This window comes from Callithrix jacchus, chromosome 2, assembly GCF_049354715.1.
Source record: "Callithrix jacchus isolate 240 chromosome 2, calJac240_pri, whole genome shotgun sequence".
NCBI classification, from domain to species: Eukaryota; Metazoa; Chordata; class Mammalia; order Primates; family Cebidae; genus Callithrix; species Callithrix jacchus.
This window is the reverse complement of record NC_133503.1, coordinates 133,766,374-133,786,119: the sequence shown is the minus strand read 5'-3', so window position 1 is coordinate 133,786,119 and position 19,746 is coordinate 133,766,374. Positions and strand designations below refer to the sequence as shown.

The following is a 19,746-nucleotide window of genomic DNA, read 5'->3' as shown; positions in this document are numbered from 1 at the left end:
CTTAACCCTCTGATCCTGGTGTTCTCTAGAGTTCTGTCTTTGGTCTTCTGCTGTGAGTGGTGGCAAGGTTTTAACTGTCTTTCCTGTATGCTGGTGTCACTGTCCCTGAGCTTCACACTTTATTTCCCAAAGCCCGACTTTGCATTTTGAATGGAGTAGAGACATCTCAAACTCAGTACCAAGGTGGGGTCTTTTGTACTGCATCATCTCATGGAGAAAGTAGAAAGGACAAGTAAATGTGGGAGACAGAACAAGGAAAGTGGGTGAAACTCATCCTTTTATCAAGAGCCCTTTCCTGTGATAACTAACCCACTCTCAAGATAACAGCATTAGTCCATTCCTGAGGGCAGAGCCCTTGTGACCTAATCGCATCTTAAAGATCCTACCTCTTAATACAGTCAAAATGGCAATTACATTTCAACATGGATTTTGGAGGGGAAATTCAAATCATAGCACTCCTCACCACTTGCTCCTAGCATAGACACTCATCATCTTTTGTCAACACCAGTAGTTCTCAAACTTTAGCAAGCATCACCGTCATCTGGAGGGCCAGTCAGTACACACTGGGCTCATCCCTAGAGTTTCTGATTTGGTAGATCCCGGGTGGGGCCTGAATGTTTCCCCTTCTATAAGTTCCATGTGATGCTGATGCTGCTTGTTCAAAGACCACACCTTGAGAACCATGGGGATCATTGCAGGAACTCCTTTCTGATCTCTGCTTCCCCCTTAGTCTGTGCACATTTCAACCAGAGTGATCGAGTCGACTACAATCCAACAGTGCTACACCTTTGTCCACCTGGTAAAGCCCAGGCTTCTCACCACGGCAACCTTCTGTGACCTGGCTCCTTCCTCCCTCTCAGCCACATTGTCTGCTCCACATTGCTTGGGACTGTTCATACGAACTCTTTTCTTTGCCATCCTTGTGCTATTCCATCTGCCAAAAATGCTCCGGCCATTGGTCTTCTCTTGACTCATTCCCACTGATCCTTCAACACTGGTCTCCATTGTGGTTTCCTGGAAATTTGCCTGAATCCCCAGATTGAGCTAAGTTGCTCTTAGGTTTCTCTGGCTTACCTCTCACCACCCATTATTGAACTGATTGCTTCATGGTCATTTCACTCCCACACTGCTCCCCACTCCTATCTTCAGACTGTGGGCTCTTTGAAGGCATAAACACTCAGTCTTGCTTATCTTTTTTGGCTCATTTTCTGTGCAGTACCTGGCACATAATAGATGCTTGCTAAAAGCTTGTAGATCTAAACTTAATATTGGTGCTACTCTTGAGTACAGCTATCTCCTTTCAGAGGCCCTGCCACCCATATGCTAGTACTTGTCCCACTTCATAAGGGAACAGTGCCTTTCAAGCATTACGGAAAAGTAGAGGGCCTGGACCTCCTGATACTGGCACTTGTTACACTTGTTACCCTCTAGACATCATCTCAATCTTCATAGATCCTCCTCCTGTGGTTAGACTTAAATTGAGAGCTGTGGACTCAGCAGCAGAACATCATGGGCTCTGTTCGCCTAAGTTTCTTCTTGTTGTTGAAATTGTGATGGTTTGGAAGGAGACGGGGAGGATGTTGTTACCCAGGTGACAGGCTGCAGCAACGTTGAAGAGTAAGGTCAGATAGGCTAAAATTCATTGGTGAATTTTAGCATGTGGGCACCCCTGGAGGGGGTGGGACAAGACTTTCTGTCACAAAGATGAGGATTTTAGTGCAACTAAAGGCAGAGCTTTCTAATGCATAGAGTTGTCCACTGGTTATTTAGAAAGAGGCTGGACTTGCACCAGTTATAATGCCAAGTGCACATAGACCTGTCATTTTGTTCACCAGACACTGTTCCCAGGGCTGCATTTGAGCCATCTGGCTGTCAGGGATCCTGGGGAATCCTTATGTTTGATGATGGGACTTTAGAGACTGAATTAAAATGCCAAGGCCTCAGCTCTGTAAATTAGTCGTTTTCCTTTAGATTGGTGCTTTTCCAGCCTCTTCAAATCTGAGGGTGGAGAAAGTGGATGCCTACCTCAGCCAGGTAAAGTGATCTGCTGCAAGCACTAGATTCTCCTGAAATTTTATTCTTGAGCTTAAAAGTATATGTAAACTTTACATTATACTCTAGTCCTATCTTCTCAACTAAGATAAACATAAATATTTTGAGGGACTTTGTAGCGAAATTGCTAAACTTGTTTCATCTTGACATAAGAATTGATGCTCCACTAGGATGCACTTGTAGCACTATATGTCTCCTGGCCCTGTCTCTGCACCATCACCATTTCTAAAGCATTGCGTCTCTTACACAAAGGCCCCAAGGCCCATCAGAAATAGTAATAATTTTAAACAGGGTTCCAGCAGAGTGGAGCCCATGAATCTGCTTTGTTGCTTACAGAATTGCGGCGAGATTGGGAACATGAGAGTTGTAAGTGAAAAGCTTGTGAGGCAGTCTCCTAAGATCAGGGCTCCCATGTATGCAGTGGGGTAGGCCAGGATTGCTCCCAGGGCCTGGTCAGAGAGACATGAAGCCACGTTTGCTGATGCTAGACGGTGATCAGAAAATCCTGGCCAGTGTTCTGCAGTGTAGACATTTTACTGCCTTGAGCACTGAAGGTGAGAACCTGGGGCTGACAAGTAGGCAGAGCTGCAGAGCTGCAGAGCAAGAATACAAGGGAGCCCCTTGCTCTCATTCCTCTCTTAGACAAGAGTATGTTACTCAGCCTGTTCTCTAGCCAAGAGAAGAGGAAGATGTCAGTGGATCCAAGATAGCCTGTGGGTTCGAACCATTTTTTAAAAGAAATATACTTCGATTAAACACAAAATGGTCTTCTGGGACTTACTTAACCCTTTGCTGTGCTTTCAGCATTTTCTGTTTTCCCTTCCACCAATAGACACAGAACTGTACCCCTTTCATACTCTTTAGGGTTTGGGGAGAAGTGAGGGGATGACCATGGGAGCCCATCTTCAACTCAGTCACCTGCCTGTAAACAGGCTGCTTCCTTTCAGTGCTGTCCTGTGCTTACCTCTCGAAATCTTAAAAAATAATGCAAGGAAGAAGTATGGTTGTGGGTGTTGTCTCACTGGCTTTTGATGTAAGATATAGTGGCACGAGAGGGTCAGGGTGCAGTGGGGCTTGTCTTCCATATGTGTTAGCAAAGGGGAGGGGCCAAGGGCTGGGTCTGAGACCTTGGGGACCTTCCCAGGAGAAGCCTTGCCGGTCTCAGGCTTCTAGCATCTTTGCTAAGCTTCTGCAAATGTTGAAGTTTTAATTGTATAATGTTTCACTCAGGTTGTGTTTCATTAGGATGTGAATGATGCTTTTATCTTATCTGCTTGGAAATCATAATTGTTCTTGCCAAATAAGTAAAATTTCCTTTCAAAAACGTGGGTATTTGCATTTTGTGGCTGACTTTGCATGGGCTACTTACTTTTAAATAGGGCTCATTTCAGTGAGATTGGTTTTTAAATGGGAATTAGTGCCCAACAAAGATTCATTACCCCTGGTGCCATCTAATCTTTGGACTTGGTGACTGAAGGTCATGATTCATCCCAGCATGAGTGGTCCCGACACACCAGTCAGGAAAGCGAGTGTGGTTGGATTCTTGATGGGGTACCAGCTGAGGCTAAAAATCCAGGTGCTTCAGGGTCACAGGTCCCTAATGGGAGATTCACATAGAGACAAGCAGGGAAGACATTTCACTCTTGGTCCTCTAAGGCAGTTCTAGCTTATCAATGATAAAATTGAGGACAGAGGCAGCATTGGCTAATTGAAATCCACAGGAAATCTCTAAAACTCATTTTTAGCAGATGGTTTCTGTTTCCTTGCCCATCAAATCTATTTACCAGAACTGCTGACCATGTAGCAAAATTGACTGATTTAAATATCATCCCTCCCCTCTTTCTCCCATCTTCATTTAATGTTCAGGGGAAAGGAAGGCATTAGAAGGCAGGCAGGAGGATGGAGGTGGGCCAGAAATGAGTGCTTGGGTTTTTCCACAGTCTGGATAATTGCCTCCTGAATAATCTGAGCTAGGCTGTTCTTTGCTTGTTCTCTGTTACACAATGTAATTTTACATGCTTGAAGTCATCCAGCAGTGTCTATTATCAGTGGTATCTCTAATAAAAGGAAGGAAGTCAGTTGAAGGATGTCACGTTTTGACCATTGCCTTTAAATTCCTGTGCTTTCCCAGTTAGACCCTGCACGATCTTTGGGATCTTGGAATAGAGCTGTGTTTACACACACTCAGCCTAGTCATCTGTGGCTGAGTTATTACATTATGAAAGCTTGATGCCTTGATTCTTGCACTGCATGTACAAAGGAAACACTTTTGACATAATCATAGCATCAAAGTGCAGTTTGGATTTTTTTTTTCTCCTTTGAAGTTAAATCTCTCTAAGGCTTCTTTGTGCTGGCCTCCTTTGGGTATTTGTCATTTCGTGGATTATATTCTAGATCATTTTTTTTCTTTCCATTTTAACGCATAATCGTTATCAGGCTGAGTTTTTTTCTCATAACGATAGATGTCATGACTATGTTGCATAAATAATTTATCTTTCACCTGATATTTGTCAGGTGGAAATGGCTTCCCCATTAGACTGTGCCAGCCACATTTTCTGTGTTTAGATCAGATGGCATCTGCATGACTTCTGTGTTTATTTTTCTCATTACTATTTCAGAGTTAACAAGAGGATGGCCTCTTTATCTTTTGTCACACATGGGGATGTAGCATCCTCTGCTCCACTGGCACAGCAAAGCTCACTGAGTCTAGTGGTAGCACTTCTCAAGAAAGAACAGAGACAGTGGGTGGGGAAGGAAGGACAGGGTCTGGGTGGGGTGCAGTGTAAGAAGCAGTGCTGGAAAGTGCATCACTGTGTCCAGTGTACGGGGGAGGTTGAGGGTCCTGCCTCCCTCTTTGCAGCCTGACCTCATTGTCTGGGTGGCCCACCGCAGCAGGAGTGGGTGCTTTGTGCAAACATCGTGCACACCGACGTCCCTACCTGCTTCATCTTTCCCATGCTCATTGTTTCTCAGCCAGATCTTTCACATCTTATTTATAAGTCATTTAAAAACCCTAACCTCATCTAAAGTCTCTTTGTACACCATCTTAAGAGCTTTCTGGAACCATCTGAGATATCAGTAAATACATAAATAAGAGCATGGCCTTCTCAGTGAGGCAGGCCTGGGCTTAAATCTCAGCTTCATCCCCTTGGGTAAGTGGCTTAACCTTTCTGCAGCTTAACCTCTTTAGCTGTAGAAAGGGGCCCAGGGTGTCTTGTGGGATTGCCGTGACCTTTATGTGAGATGATGTACATGGGGAATTCATCAGCCCCACTTGTCTTATTGAGGCACAGCACAGTTACTCATCTTGACCAAGGTCCCCTGAGTCCCAGCCCAATTTTCTAGAATTTTATTTTACCAGGTTTCAGAAAAACCCTATCTATAGTCTGAGGAATTTTAAATACAGCACCTTATTCTACCAAATAAAGACTTTACTGGAAGAAAAAAGCATATATAGAATATTTATGTAGTGGCTAATGCTTCATTATTAACTCCAAAATAGGAAGTAGACTTTCCCAATAAAATTAAATCTAATTTACATTCATTTTGAAATATCTACATATACAATAAGATAAAAAGGATAATTCAGTAAACACCCATGTACTCGCTACTCACTGCTCAAAAAAATAGGTCATTCATATTACAGTTGAAGCCCTGGCACTCCCCTCCCTGAATTCATCATCCCCTTCACCAGCAGGACCACTTGCCTCAATTGGGAGTTTGTCAGCATTTCTTTGTACTGTTATAATATGTTCCTAAAGTACATTCAATATTGTTTTAAGTATTTTAAACTTTATCTAAGTGGTATCGTAAGGTATGCATCATTCTAAAACTTGTAATTTTTTGTTTTGTTGTTTAACTCGATGTTTGTAATTTTCATACATTTTAAATGAGTAACTCTAGTTGATTGATTTTTATTGCTATATAATATTCTATTGTATGGATAGTCCTTGATACATGTATATATCAAGAAACCCTATCTACATTCTGAGGAATTATATATATATATGGATATAAATATATATATTTATTTATATATATCAAGGACTATCCATACAATAGAATATTATACAGCAATAATATATATATCCATTTCTTCTGGTGATAGGATTAGTAGATTATGGATTCACTTTTCTAAATTTTTGTTATAAACAATACTGCTCTGAATATTCTTGAAAGTGCCTCTTATACACCCTACAAGAAGGCATGCAGGAGATACACCTATATAGGAGGCTGAATTGTAGGGTATATACTTCTTCGTCTTCACTAGATAAGCTCAAATTGCTTTTCAAAGTTGCTAAACCAATTTACATGCCCACCAACAATGTATAACGGCTTCTGTAGGGCTAGTTTCTTGACTATGCTAGATAATGTTTGATTCTGCCATTCTGTTGATAAAAATAGTTGGATGTAAGATAGTATCTCATTGTAATTTAAAATTTTTATCTTTCTGATTACTAATGACAATGCATCTCTTCATACTTACATTTCCTCTCCTGTAAATTTCTTTTTCAAATCATTTCCCCAGCTTTCTTTTTGGCTGTCTTTTTACTCATGTTTAAAACATTTTTGTTTTATGTCCTGGTTACTAATATTTTTGGTTTTTTTAAGTTTTAGATTTCATCTCTCAGGCTCTGGGCTTTTCTCTCTTTTATTACAGTGCTCTTTGCTTTTGTTTTTGATGAATAGAAGCTATAATTTTAAAGTCAAAGTGATTAATCTTTTATTTCATGGTTGTATATTTTGATGAGTAGACATTTGTATGTTTATGTGATAAAACAATGTGCTGCCAAATTAATGTGCTATTCTAAATAGTAGGGCATAAAACACAAAGTAGTGAAATATGTCACTGGCTGTGAGTATCTTGTAACTATGAGTAATCGTCTGCCTATATTGTGTAACAAAAAAAAAAAGAATTTTTTGATTGATTTTGATTGTAACATAGGGATATTGCTTGGGGGGATAATTCACCAAATATAAAAGACTTTGTCTTCCTCATATCAACATTATTATCTTGTGTTTTTTGTGGAACTATCTGGAAAAAAACAGTGGCCATATCTGGAAATAAACACAAATGCCTGTGGGTGTCTGGGTTCAGGCTTGATAGCTGAGTCTTGGGAGGGTGTTTGTATCTTCCACAAGGTAAGTGCTCCATTGATGTTTGTTGAGTAAATGAATATGTAATAGAGTCTGCAGGTGGGGCCATTAAGAAGCAGGAATTGAAGTTATCAACAGACAAGTTTGCTCAAAAGAATAGACGAGTGGTTCTCATCCCTGGCTACACCCAAGGAGATAAAAAATTGCAGATGCTTGGGCCCCATCCTTAGAGGTTTTAGAGATTCCACTTCTCTTGGTGTCAAATAGAACCCAAACATCGATATATTTTTAAAGTTCCCCACATACTTATAATATGAAGCCCAAGTCGAGAACTTCTAGACCAGAGGATTGGAAGCAGGAAGGAGAAGGGAAGCTCGTGGGCTGCCTAATGAGCTCTTGGGCCCTGAAAGGTCCAGGGTGTCATAGTTGCCAGGAGGTGCTGGAGGGCAGCCAGACCACAGCTGGTAAGGCTGGAGGCTGGAGTGAGGGCATTGCCAGCTAGCAGGGCCCACAGCTGAGAGGGGACAGAAGGAAGAGGATGTTCTGGGTGTGCTAAGCACAGTTGGCAGGGGAGAGAAGGGTGGGATGGGACAGAGTTTCCCAGCATAGAGAGGGAGGCCCAGCCTCATGGTGGGGTCACCTAGCAGCTGCAGGGCCTGTCCCTTTCTGACTGGAAGCCAGAGGACAGACAGGGGCCCATTAAAAAGGTAAAAGGCAGACACAGCCTTTGTCTACCAAGAGCTCAGAAGAATAAAGAACTAAGTTTGGCCTGAGAATGGAGGGTGGACAGGGAACATATTAAGATCATTAAATGCTCTTTTAAAACCAGAGCCAACAGGGCAGCAGACAGAGTTGATGAAGAGCATTTAAAAGTGCCTATTTCTGGCCAGGTGCAGTGGCTCACGCCTGTAATCCCAGCCTTTGGGGGGCTGAGGCAGGTGGATCACAAGGTCAGGAGTTCAAGACCAGCGTGGCCAACATGGTGAAAACCTGTCTCTACTAAAAATACAAAAATTAGCTGGGCCTGGTGGTGGGTGCCTGTAGTCCCAGCTACTTGGGAGGCTGAGGCAGGAGAATCATTTGAACTTGGGAGGTGGAGGTTACAGTGAGCCAAGATCACACCTCTGCACTACAGCCTGGGTGACAGAGCAAGACTCCGTTTCAAAAATAAAAAAGTGCCTATTTTTGTGCCCACAGCTGGTCTCTTTTCAGTGTAAAATGATCTTCACCATGGACCCCTGTCACAAAGTGCAAGTCAAGCTTGCCTATGCTGTGTGTGTGTGTGTGTGTGTGTGTGTGTGTGTGAACACTCAGTACTGTAGATGGTGGGAAGGAAGGGATTCTAAAGGAGAAGTCATTGACGTGGGGAAGATTCAGACTCTGAGTTTTGGAACTCAGATGCCCCACCCCCACGTGACGCACCCGCATGCATACCCTTTTTCTTCTTAGTGCTGGGCCAGCCTTGTCAACAGACTACCGGGGCACAAGCAGACTACCAGGGCACTGGACCATCTATTTTGCAGAGACTGAATGGAGTCCAGGAGCCATACCAGAAAGATGAGTGCTGCAGTCAGAATTAATGCTTCCAATTTTGGAAGATAATGGAAGAGCAGTGCACTGGCAGTTAGGAAGAATGAAGTCTCAGTCTTCACTCTGTTACTTAAAAGCTGTCTGAGCTTTTCAGTTTAATTCAATTCCACAAAGCATTTACTGAGCATCTTGTAGATGCTGGGGATAAAATTGTGAAAAAGGCAGAGACTGTGTCCTCAAGAAACTCACAGTCTTGCCAAGGAGTGAGATATTTAAATGACTAACAAAAGCAGTGCTATGAATACAGGAGTGCTGAGGAGAGAAATCACTGGCTCTGCTTTGGATGAAGTTGAACTTGAACCAGCGTCAGAGGGCAAGGGCATTGGAGTGGGCCCTTGAAGGATGCGTAAGCTGCTGAAGTAGGAAAGGGCTTTCCAGGTCAACTGCTTTCCTCCCTGAATCCTTATCTTCCCTCTTGTCTGAGGAAGGCTCTAAAACTATGCCAAGTTACTTAACAAAATTTCTGAAGCTGAAACTACTAAGAGCTGCAGCAATCACCTCTAGAGAATGTGGTGGCGTGACACGTGAATCAACCAACCTGAACTACCTTGATTTCTCTTGAGAGTTTGTCTCTTCCATCTGCCTACCCTGCACCAGCTGGGTTGAATCTTGGAGTTCCCTTTCTATTGAAGTGCAGCCAAGCTGGGTTTTCTTCTTGTAACTTTTTTCTTGATCATTGCAATGTATTTTCCCACTTGCTTTCATTGCTGTAGTTCCTACTCATAGCAGTGTTTTTGTTTAGTTTTTCTAAATCCCTAGTCTTGGTGGTTCAGAAAGTGGGCAAGCCAATGTTTGATTTTCCCAAGTCACAGATCTGATTATGTTAATCCTTTGCTCAAACACCTGCAATGTGATTGGTGCTTAGAGATTAAAAAAGAGAACTCCTTCCTGTTTCCTCTGAGGATCTGACCCCCACCTTCACACCTGAGCCTTTCACACACTGCAATCCAGCTCTCTGGACGCTGGTTTTCTCCCCACCAGCACCTTTGCTTTCCTGCCTCCATGCCTGTGCCTGTGCTGTTCCCTATCCCTAGAATCTCTTTCCCCAACCCGGTCTCTTCATCCCCTTATTCTTCACAATCTGCCTGCCTTCATGAAGCCTTCCTTGATAGCCCCACCTCCCACACCAGAAGTATTATATCCTCTCTCTCAACCAGAATTCTATATTGACGTTTACAGATCAACAAAGACCCTCTCTGAATGAAAAGATGTATTCCTAATTTTGCATGGACCCAAGTTGCCAGCTTGAGATCAACCATGGTAATTTATACCACAGAAGTCAGCAAATACTGCAAAATAGTACTCAGGTTTTTTTTTTTTTCCATGTGAAGGTGAATTGGACCCTGCTTACATGTGTATAGGTGTGTATGTCACCATTCACACACATGTACACACAAATATTTGACACACTATGAATGTTGTACAGCACAGTCAAAACTACACTGTAGTTCAGCAATCTTTGCTCATTAGTCTATTAGGGAAACCCATGTGGCTAGGAAGTGTCTCTTTTCATGCTCTGGTCCCATCCTCCCCTCTTCTCAAGTGCTAGAATTATGTTACCTATGCCCCTACCCTTGCTTTTGTTTCTCTGACTCTGGCAAACTTCCTGGAATCAGGGCTCATACACTAATTGACGACTCCGGGCATCTGCAGTTGCTCAAAGTTCACTTTTTGAAGTAAAGAATATTGGTCTGCCTACGCAGATGTCGGTAAATGATCTCCTGTTTCTGTTCATAATTGCTGTTTTATAAATTGGTGAAATGCAGGCACTTAGGCGCCCGTGTCAGAAGCAGAATTCTGCAAACCGCTGTCTGTGAGTATACCTGCTGCAGGTTCGTTTTTTTTTTCCTGCTGGTCACTGCCTAGCGCCAGCCTTCAAAACCAGCAAGAACAAGTTCCAGTGTTTTTTTGGGGACAGTTGACCTCTTCTGGACACAGAAGCCAAGACCAGATGACTTGGAGCATAGACCAAGAAGGAAAAAGCAAGCCCAGAAACATGAGGCAAAGTATGGGTCAGGACTAGAGGAGCTGGTAAACAGGCACCCATGCCAGCAGTGGAGGTAGAGTGACAGCACATGGGAGGGAGCACAGTGAAGTGGGGCTGGGAGGAGAGAGGCAAGGGATGGTAGAGATGCGAGAGGCAGGGGTTTGGACAAGGTCCCTTAGCAGGAACTTGACAGCCCCTTTTCCAAGCTCTGCTCTCCTCCCACCAGCTCACAGCTCACCTTCCTGCTGGGTTGGGTCTGGCAAGAGTTAGAATGCTGGATGGCAGGAAGAGAACTGTTGTGGCTATGAGAGAGTTATAGGGTCTTTCCTGCCTTTAGGAAGAAAAATGATTATCTTCTAGCTTGAGAGCTGCTTTTAAAACTCCATGCTGTGGCTCAGTGGCTGCTGCCTGTCTGCTGCTAGGATTACAGGTGTGAATGTGCCTGACACAATGCCTGGGTCAGAGGGGCTTAAGGAATGTTCACAGTCATCAGATATTCTCCTGGTAGAGTTGAAAATCGCCTGCCCTCCCCACCAGCACACCATGTAACGTTAGCTGTATCCACACTTCATGCACATATTGATTATTTAGAAAAGTATACAAGTGGCCAGGCATGGTGGCTCATGCCTGTAAATCCCAGCACTTTGGGAGGCTGAAGCAGGCAGATCACCTGAGGTCAGGAGTTCAAGACCACCCTGGCCAACATGGTGAAACCCTGTCTCTACTCAAAATCAAAAATTAGCTGGACATAGTGATAGGCACCTGTAATCCCAGCTACTTGGGAGGGTGAGGCAGGAGAATCACTGGAACCTGGGAGGTGCAGTGAGCTGAGATAGCACCACTGTACTCCAGCAACAGAGCGAGACTCCGTCTCAAAAAATAAATAATACAAAAAAGTATACAGGCAATGTATTGGTTAGGGGTGAATTATTTTTTGGACAACCTGTGTTCTTCTTGCAGGAGTCCTTTCCTATCTCTTGGACTTCCAATGTGAGTAGCTTTTCATTTTTTTCCTTTTGAAATTTATTTATGATTTTATTCATTACTTCATTTGCTGCCACTGGATGATTTCTTCAGGAGCCTAATTTTGCTGGAGAAATTCACAGCTGGTCTTGTTGGAGCGGGGCTTCTGTGTGTGTGGTGGCAGTGAACTCGGGAGAAATCACAGGGCAAGTGAAAAGATACCTTGGCTTATCAATCAAATTTATCTTAATATACTAAATTGGCTTTACATTTTGTTGTTGTTGTTGGTTGTTTCTTTAGAGTCTCCCTCTGCTGCCCAGGGTGAAGTACAGTGGTATGATCTGGGCTCCCTGCAGTCTCCACCTCCCGAGTTCAAGCCATTCTCCTGCCTTAGCCTACCAAGTAGCTGGGATTATAGGCACCTACCACCACAGCTGGCTAATTTTTGTATTTTTGGTAGAGACGGGGTGCCATCATGTTGGCCAGGCTGGTCTCGAACTCCTGACCTCAAGTTATCTACCCACCTCAGCCTCCCAAAATCCTGGGATTATAGGCAAGAGCCACCATGTTCAGCTGGTTTCCCTTTTTAATCATTAACTTTGTAAAAAGGGTCCTTGCAGTTGTACAACTTTGGAAGAAGGGTGTCTATTTCAATAACAAAAACTGGCTTGGGAGTGGAGCTGGGCGAAGGGCCGGCAGCCCAGTGACACAGGAGGCTGTGGTGCTGGTCCTTTCCTAGTGGAGTTGCTCTTGGGGCTGTGCACATAGGCTGCTGCTGTCAGCACCCACACCTTGCAGGATACTGACTTGCTTAGAGAAAAGAAGAGCAAGAGAGGTCCACACTCAACGTGAGCCTGTCGCTCTGACCTGAACACAGCAGTGAAACACTGAAGGAACTTGTTCACAGGCTCAGGGACTCGAGGCCTCCAGTTGGTTTTCATTGTGCCAGGCCTGCTGAGTGGACCCATGGTTGAGGAGGCTGCCTCCCCATGTGGAGCAGGACTGGCAGCCTTGCCCTCCTGAGAACCCCCCACGAAGGGCCAGGGCCTCAGATGAGCAGTCATTAAAGGGCTCTTTGAGTTTTCTGCTGGCCGGGTTGGTGAACGGCCTGAGCACCCTGCATCAGTTCTTCACATTGCTGAGTTGGGGTGGGATGGGAGAATCCGCCCTACAGTGGAGAAGAAGACTGGTCTTTGGAGAGGGTTCGTAGCACCAGCACCAAGAGTTTAGCTCGGGGAAAGGGGAAGAAAGGAGAAAGGGAAATTATTGTAGTCTTGCAAAGTACAATGTAAAGAAAGTTTGCTTTTCTTGTTTGATTTTTGTAACTGCAAAGGCTCCCGTGGCCCTTGGGTCACTGCAAGGGTCTCTGGTCATGTAAATGCTGCTGTGTGCTGATGGTTCTCCTTCAGACTGACAAGGGGCAGTACAGAGTGTGGCATGCAGGATATGCTTCCAATAGTGGCAAATGACCACAGTCTCTTAGAGAAAAGCAAAATTGGATCCATGGAGGTGGGGCCAAGACCTTCAACCAAATTAGTCTAGAGAAAAGTTATTTTTAGAAATCCAAGTAAAGTAATTAAAAATAAAGACGAATATTTGCTTTATGCTTGCTTCCATCTAACTGCTCGCCAAAGGCAGCCAGGTGGTGTTGGCCGGTGAATACCGAAGAGCCCCAGGCTTGCTCCTGGAGTTGTGGGGCAGGGACAAGTCTCTTGTGGTCATGGTGTGGCGTTGCTCAGTTTATTTGTGGAAATACAACTGAGATGAATAATTTATCCATGGTAAATGTGAGTGAGACTAACCTGCTTACCCCTGCAGTAAAGCAGGAAGATAAGAAAAACAGGATCTAAATAGAGGATGGGCTTTTAAACCATAGATATGATTTAGCTTTGAGATTTGAGAGAAGTTTTTATTCTCTTTTGAAATTTCAGAATAATGATGGCCATAGCATGGTGACCAGCACATAGTAGGTGCTCAGTAAATAATTATTGAATTGAATTGTTTCCTACCATAAAATGGTACATGCTTATTATAAAAATCCAGGCACTTCTAGTAAAAATAACCCAACCACTTTGCATTTGGGGATGTATCCTTAAAGACATTTCCAATGCATATAAATATATACATTTTTTTTTGCAAAAACAGCATCATGTTATACATGTTATGTTATATATGATGCTTACTACATCTCCAGTTTAGTAAGCTGGATTCTTCAATTTAGAGCACACAGTGACATAATGCAATGTGTTGTGTAAGGAAGGATGTATCTGCTTGTGTAGTTTAAGACTTGACAAATCTCTTGTGCTGTCCTTTATTTAGCAGGTGTCTTCTGCGGAGGTGCGCATCGGGCCCATGAGACTGACGCAGGACCCTATTCAGGTATGCCTCCTTTATTCAGCCTTGTGACTCAGATTGTTTTCTTTTCTGTTCTTTTCTTTTTTTTTTTTTTTTTTTTTTGAGATGGAGCCTCACTCTGTTGCCCAGGCTGGAGTAAAGTGGCTCGATCCTGGCTCACTGCAACCTCTACCTCCTGGGTTCAAGTGATTCTCCTGCCTCTGCCAACCGAGTAGCTGGGATTACAGGTGTGTGCCACCACACCTGGCTAATTTTTGTATTTTTAATAGAGATGGGGTTTTACCATGTTGGCCAGACTGATCTCAAACTCCTCACCTCCCAAAGTGCTGAGATTATAGGTGTAAATCACTGTGTCCAGCCTGATTCAAATAGTTTTCTTGAAGACCTAAACATTTCCCCATTTTGAGTATAAATATGATGGATAGATCGCATGGTGAATCGTAAGAACAACTCTTCCATTCCAAAACTAGTCTGTTCCACATCCTGCTACAGCCAGAAGGGAAGATGCAATGAAATGGTGAAGGGCTGGGTTTTGCCATGAGTCACAACTGGGTGGGAATCTTGGCTCTGCCTTTAATTAGCTGTGTGACCTTGCATATATTGCTTCACTCCTCTGACCTAGTGTCCTATCTGCAAAATGGAGATGATTATGCCTCGGGGAATTATAAGTTAAATGAGATAGCATAGGGTGCCTAGAACATTCTTTGGAAGTTATCATTAATTGAGAAGATTCTTAGTAAATGATAGCTATTGCTGTAGTATGGGAATAGAAGATGATAAAATGCTCCCCTGCTTCTCCCATCTGACTTAAGCCAAACAACCTCCTAGGCTCTGTAACACAGCAGGAACTGGCATCCAAGGATACAAGCCCAACTGCCTGTAGGATTGACTTCACTCTAATAATAGCAGCAACTCTGTCCTTGCCGCCCTTCCAGGTTCCTGTGCCCCCTTGAGAGAAACATATGAAAATGGAGTTTGTACCCTTTTAAATAATTTCCAAATCCTTATCTGCATACAAGCCATCCTGTGAGGCCTAAATAAGTTAACTTCCTCCTTGTAAAAACTGTAGCTTGTTAGCACCTGGAATCTCGTCTCATAGGTAGAGACAAGTAAAGATGCAGGAAAGATGTAAAGAAGCCAGCCAACATATAGATGAAAGTGAAAAACCAAGCAGGGAAATGTGCTATTTGATTTATGAGCAAATGGAAAAAGAAAATAATGTTTTACAGTTGCTTGGAAAAAGAAATGCAAATCTAGGGAAAGGGAAAAAAAATAAAAGGAAGAGATTTAGCTTGGGAAAATTTGATGAAAACAAATTTAGGAGCAGAGAGACAGAGAAAAATAAACACCAGCCACAACTATTTGTATAGAATACAAACAAATGGAAAATTTCAGTAATCATTCTGAGCCATGTCCCTTGTACTCCAATTTTGAATAAAGGCAATAACAAATAAAGGAGTTGATATCAAGGACTTATTCTCAAACAATTTCCAGAATACTTGTTGGGATTAGTATGGTTTTAGATTGATTTCATTTACCTTCATTTTTGCCCTTACCGCACTGACAATGAATGCTCATGGTAAGGATGTCTCATTCTTTTAAAAATATAGGTTGTCAAATGTTAAAATATTTCACATATTCATAAAGGTACATGTGTGTACCAGACACCCACTTCTATCAAATATTAATGGTATGTCCTATTTGTTTCAGTTTTTCTCAGAAACAAAAGACTGTAGATACTGTTTAAGCCCTTTATTTATCCCTTTGCTACCCTTCCTTTCCTCTCTAAAAGCAACCCTATGATATGTATTTGTATACTCACTCTTAGTATGTTTGTGTCCATTAATAATATGTACATTTGTTTTGAATGTTTTTGAGTTCTGTTTGTGCTATAGGCATCATTCTTCATTCATCAGTTGGTGTTGTATCTAAGAATTTGTTGCATAAGCTAAGGTTGTAAACATTGATCTCTTTGTTTTCCTGTAAGAGTTTTATAGTTTCAGATCTTATATTTAGCTCTATGATCCATTTTGGATTAATATTTGTTTATAGTGTGAGGTAGGAGGTCCAGCTTCATTTTTATCTAGTTGTCCTAGCATCATTTATTAAAAAATATTCATCTTTCCCTCATTGAATTGCCTTGGCATTTTTGTCAAATATCAACCATAAATGTGAGGATTTACTTTTGGGCTCTCAGTTCTATTCCATTGATTTATGTATCTGTCCTCATTGCAAGTACCATACTGTCTTGATTACTGTAACTTTGTAGTAAGTTTTGAAGTTTGAGTCTTCCAACTTTAGTCTTATTTTTTCAAGATTATTTTGACTATCTGGTCCCTTGTATCTTTGTATGAATTTTAGGACCATTTTGTCCATTTCAGTGGGGAACATTTTGGGGAGCCAGCTGGGACTCTGATAGGGTTTGCAATGAATCTATAGACCAATTTCAGGTGTATTACTATGTTAACAATTTTGTTTTCCAGTCTGTGACCATGAAATATCTTTCTATTTTGCAGGATCTTGTATCCTGCAACCTTGCTGAACTCATATTAGTTTTTTGTGACTATAGAAATTCTTATAATTCTAAGGATTATATATTATAGATTAAATTCCTGTAATCCTAAGGAAATCCCATAGAAATTGCATAGGATTATCTATATACAAGATCATGTCACAATATGGATACCTTTTTTTTTTCCTCTTGCCCAATTGCCCTGGCTAAAACCTCCAGAACAATAGTGTGTTTAGTTTAAGATACTTCTAGACCTTTTCCCAAAGTGCCATTTTACACTCATACAAGCAATATGAGATTTCTGTTTACTCTAAATCCTTGATAATATTTGATGTTGTGATTCTTTTTCATTTTAGCTACTCTGGTAGATGAGTCGTATTATCTTATTGTGATTTAAATTTGTGTTTCTCCATGACCAATGATGAGAACTTTTTTATTTGTTTATTGGCCATTCCTCTATTTTCTTTTGTGAAGTGTTTGGTCAAGTTTTCTCCTCAGTTTTTAATTGGGTTAATTTTTAAAAGTTATTGAGTTGTATGAGTTCTTTATATATTCTTGTTACAACTCCTTGGTCAGATTTGAGAACATTTTCTCCCAATCTGTGGCTCTTTTATTCATTTTCATAACTCTGGCTTTTAAATGATAATTTTTCATTTTGAAGCAGTCTAATATCACTTTTTAAAAAATGGTTATTGCTTTCTGTGCTTTTAAAAATCTTTACCTACCTGCAGATCAAGAAGATAATTTCCTGTTTTCTTCCAGAGACTTTATTGTTTTAACTTTTATTTTAGATCTATAATCTCTCTCAAGTTGATTTTTATGTATGGTGTGATATGGGTGTCAAGGCTGATCCCCCCACCCCACCATATTGATGTCTGGTTGTTTCCAGCTCCACTTACTACAAAGGCTATTCTTCCCTATTGTATTTCTTTGATGCCTTTGCTACTGATTTTTAAAAAAACATTTGTTGTGACTTGTTTGGTGGCCAGGTATGTAGTCAGTTTTTAGACTAATACTCCACAAAAAGTGCTAAAATGATGTATTCTCTGTTTGTTGACAGAGGGTTCTATTGACATGAATTAGTTCAACTTCATTAATCATGCTATTCAAACCATCTCTATTAATTTTATGACTTATTTTGTGACCGTGTGATCTATCAGTTTTTAATCACAGTGGATTTGTTAAAATCATCAATATCTGTTAATACTTGCTGGTATTTTGAGTGTGTTGTTAGGTGTATCCAAGTTCTTGATTGTTGTCTATTCCTGATGACTGTCCCTTTTATCATTATTTTAACCTTTCCCTTACGTTCTGTTTTATTTGTTGGCAATATTGCCAGGTCAGCTACCTTTGGTTAATATTTTCCTAGTATATCTTTCTCTGTATTTTTTTTCAGAAACAAAAGATAGCAGATACTTTGTAACTTTATTTTGAGTAGCTTCTTTTAAGCAGCATTATCATTTTTTTTCAATAAAAATATGGGAACCAAAATCTGTTTCTGTAATCTTTGTCTTTTAATAAGTGAATTAAATATGATTACAATGAGTGTGATTACTGATACAGTTGTTTTATTTTGTATTTTCTATTTATTAACCTTTTTCCTTTGTCTTGTTTTGGTATATTGTCAAGTTGGGAATGTTTTTGCAGTTAACATGTTCTTTCTCTAACATAGGTATACTTTTATTCTTTTAGTTGTTACCCTGAAATTATTATTCTTATTTTTTTGGGATGGAGTCTTACTCTGTTGCCCAGGCTGGGGTGCAGTGGCATGATCTCAGCTCACTGCAACCTCTGCCTCCTGGGTTCAAGCAATTCTTCTGCCTCAGCCTCCCAAGAAGCTGGGTCTGCAGGCACATGCCACCATACCTAGCTAATTTTTGTATTTTTAGTAGAGACAGGGTTTCACCATATTGGCCAGGCTGGTCTTGGACTCCTGACCTCGTGATCTGCCTGCTCAACCTCCCAAAGTGCTGGGATTACAGGAGAGGCACCATGCCTGGCCTGAAATAATAATGATAATAATAATAATTATTATTATTTTTGAGACAGAGTCTTGCTTTGTCACCCAGGCCGGAGTGCAGTGACCTGATCTTGGCATACTGCATCCTCTGCCCCTGGAGATCAAGCGATTCTCCTCTCTCAGCCTCCTGAGTAGCTGGGATTACAGGCGTGCACCACCACACTCAGCTAATTTTTTGTATTTTAGTTAGAGATAGGGTTTCACCATGTTGGTCAGGCTGGTTGGAAACTCCTGACCTTGTGATCCGATCCGCCTGCCTCAGCCTCCCAAAGTGCTGGGATTATAGGCATGAGCCACCACACCCAGCCTGAAATTACTTTTAATGTGCATGTTTAGCAGCCAAATTTTATAACAAAATCTCGCCATACTATCTTCCTTTCCTCTCAAACGTGATACAGTCCTTTGCAGAATTGAAATACCTCTTGACAGCCCCACTCTCCCACAAATGAAAAATACTTGTCTATAAATTTGAATTTATTATATTTGGCATATTAAAACATACAAAAATATTTTTGATATGTGCTTATAACCTATGAAACATAATAACAAAGTGAATACCATAAACTCACAAGCCTGCCACTCAATGCAAGACCTGCAACATTACCAGTGCTACTGTATACCCCACTGATTTCCCTCACATGAATTTGGCTCCAAGTAACAGCAGATGCAAGTGGTAAAGAATCCTTCTTTGAGTGAGGGACACAATAATTAAGAGGTTCTTTTAGAAAAGATAATAAGCCCAGCTTAGAACCAAGAACAGCTTCACTATGGCCTCATTCAAACATAGAGTTTGACTCAATGATTTATCCACTAAGAATCTACTGAGTACCTCCTATGTTCAGGGCTCCATGCTAAGTGTTGCAGGGGAGAGAGAGAAGGCACCATGTTCCCTTACCACAGAGAGAGGTCTGGGAGGTCAGTTTTATTGTTTATAACACTCTCACTTTCAGGGCATTGATATCTAGTTGTGTGTTTTGTGCTTCTCCTACTCACATTGCAATTGATTTAGAAAAATCAAGCTATGTCCTAGTGCTTTTGTTTTTTCCCTTTTTCCCTTGAAGAAAACTATGTATTCTGTTACTTCACTGCAATGCCAAAAATATTAATTAGCCACATCACTCAGAGCCCTTAGGGCTTGGGAGGAAATGGCTTGATAAGACTATTTCAGGT

General features: G+C 41.6%; 1 protein-coding gene across 41 annotated transcripts in view; it reads left to right on the top strand.

Annotated features, from left to right (window-relative positions):
* PDE8B (phosphodiesterase 8B) overlaps positions 1 to 19,746 on the top strand; it is a 348,230-nt gene that overhangs the window by 216,622 nt on the left and 111,862 nt on the right. For 23 of the 41 annotated variants that reach the window (XM_078365302.1, XM_035291356.3, XM_035291355.3 and 20 more), the window contains one exon: positions 14,009 to 14,068. The exons of 3 other annotated variants lie outside the window; for them this stretch is intronic. In XM_078365302.1, the coding sequence (XP_078221428.1) occupies positions 14,009 to 14,068 (60 nt within the window). The remainder of the gene's footprint in view (positions 1 to 14,008; positions 14,069 to 19,746) is intronic. 15 more of the 41 variants (XM_078365293.1, XM_035291358.3, XM_078365312.1 and 12 more) reach the window with 1 other exon arrangement.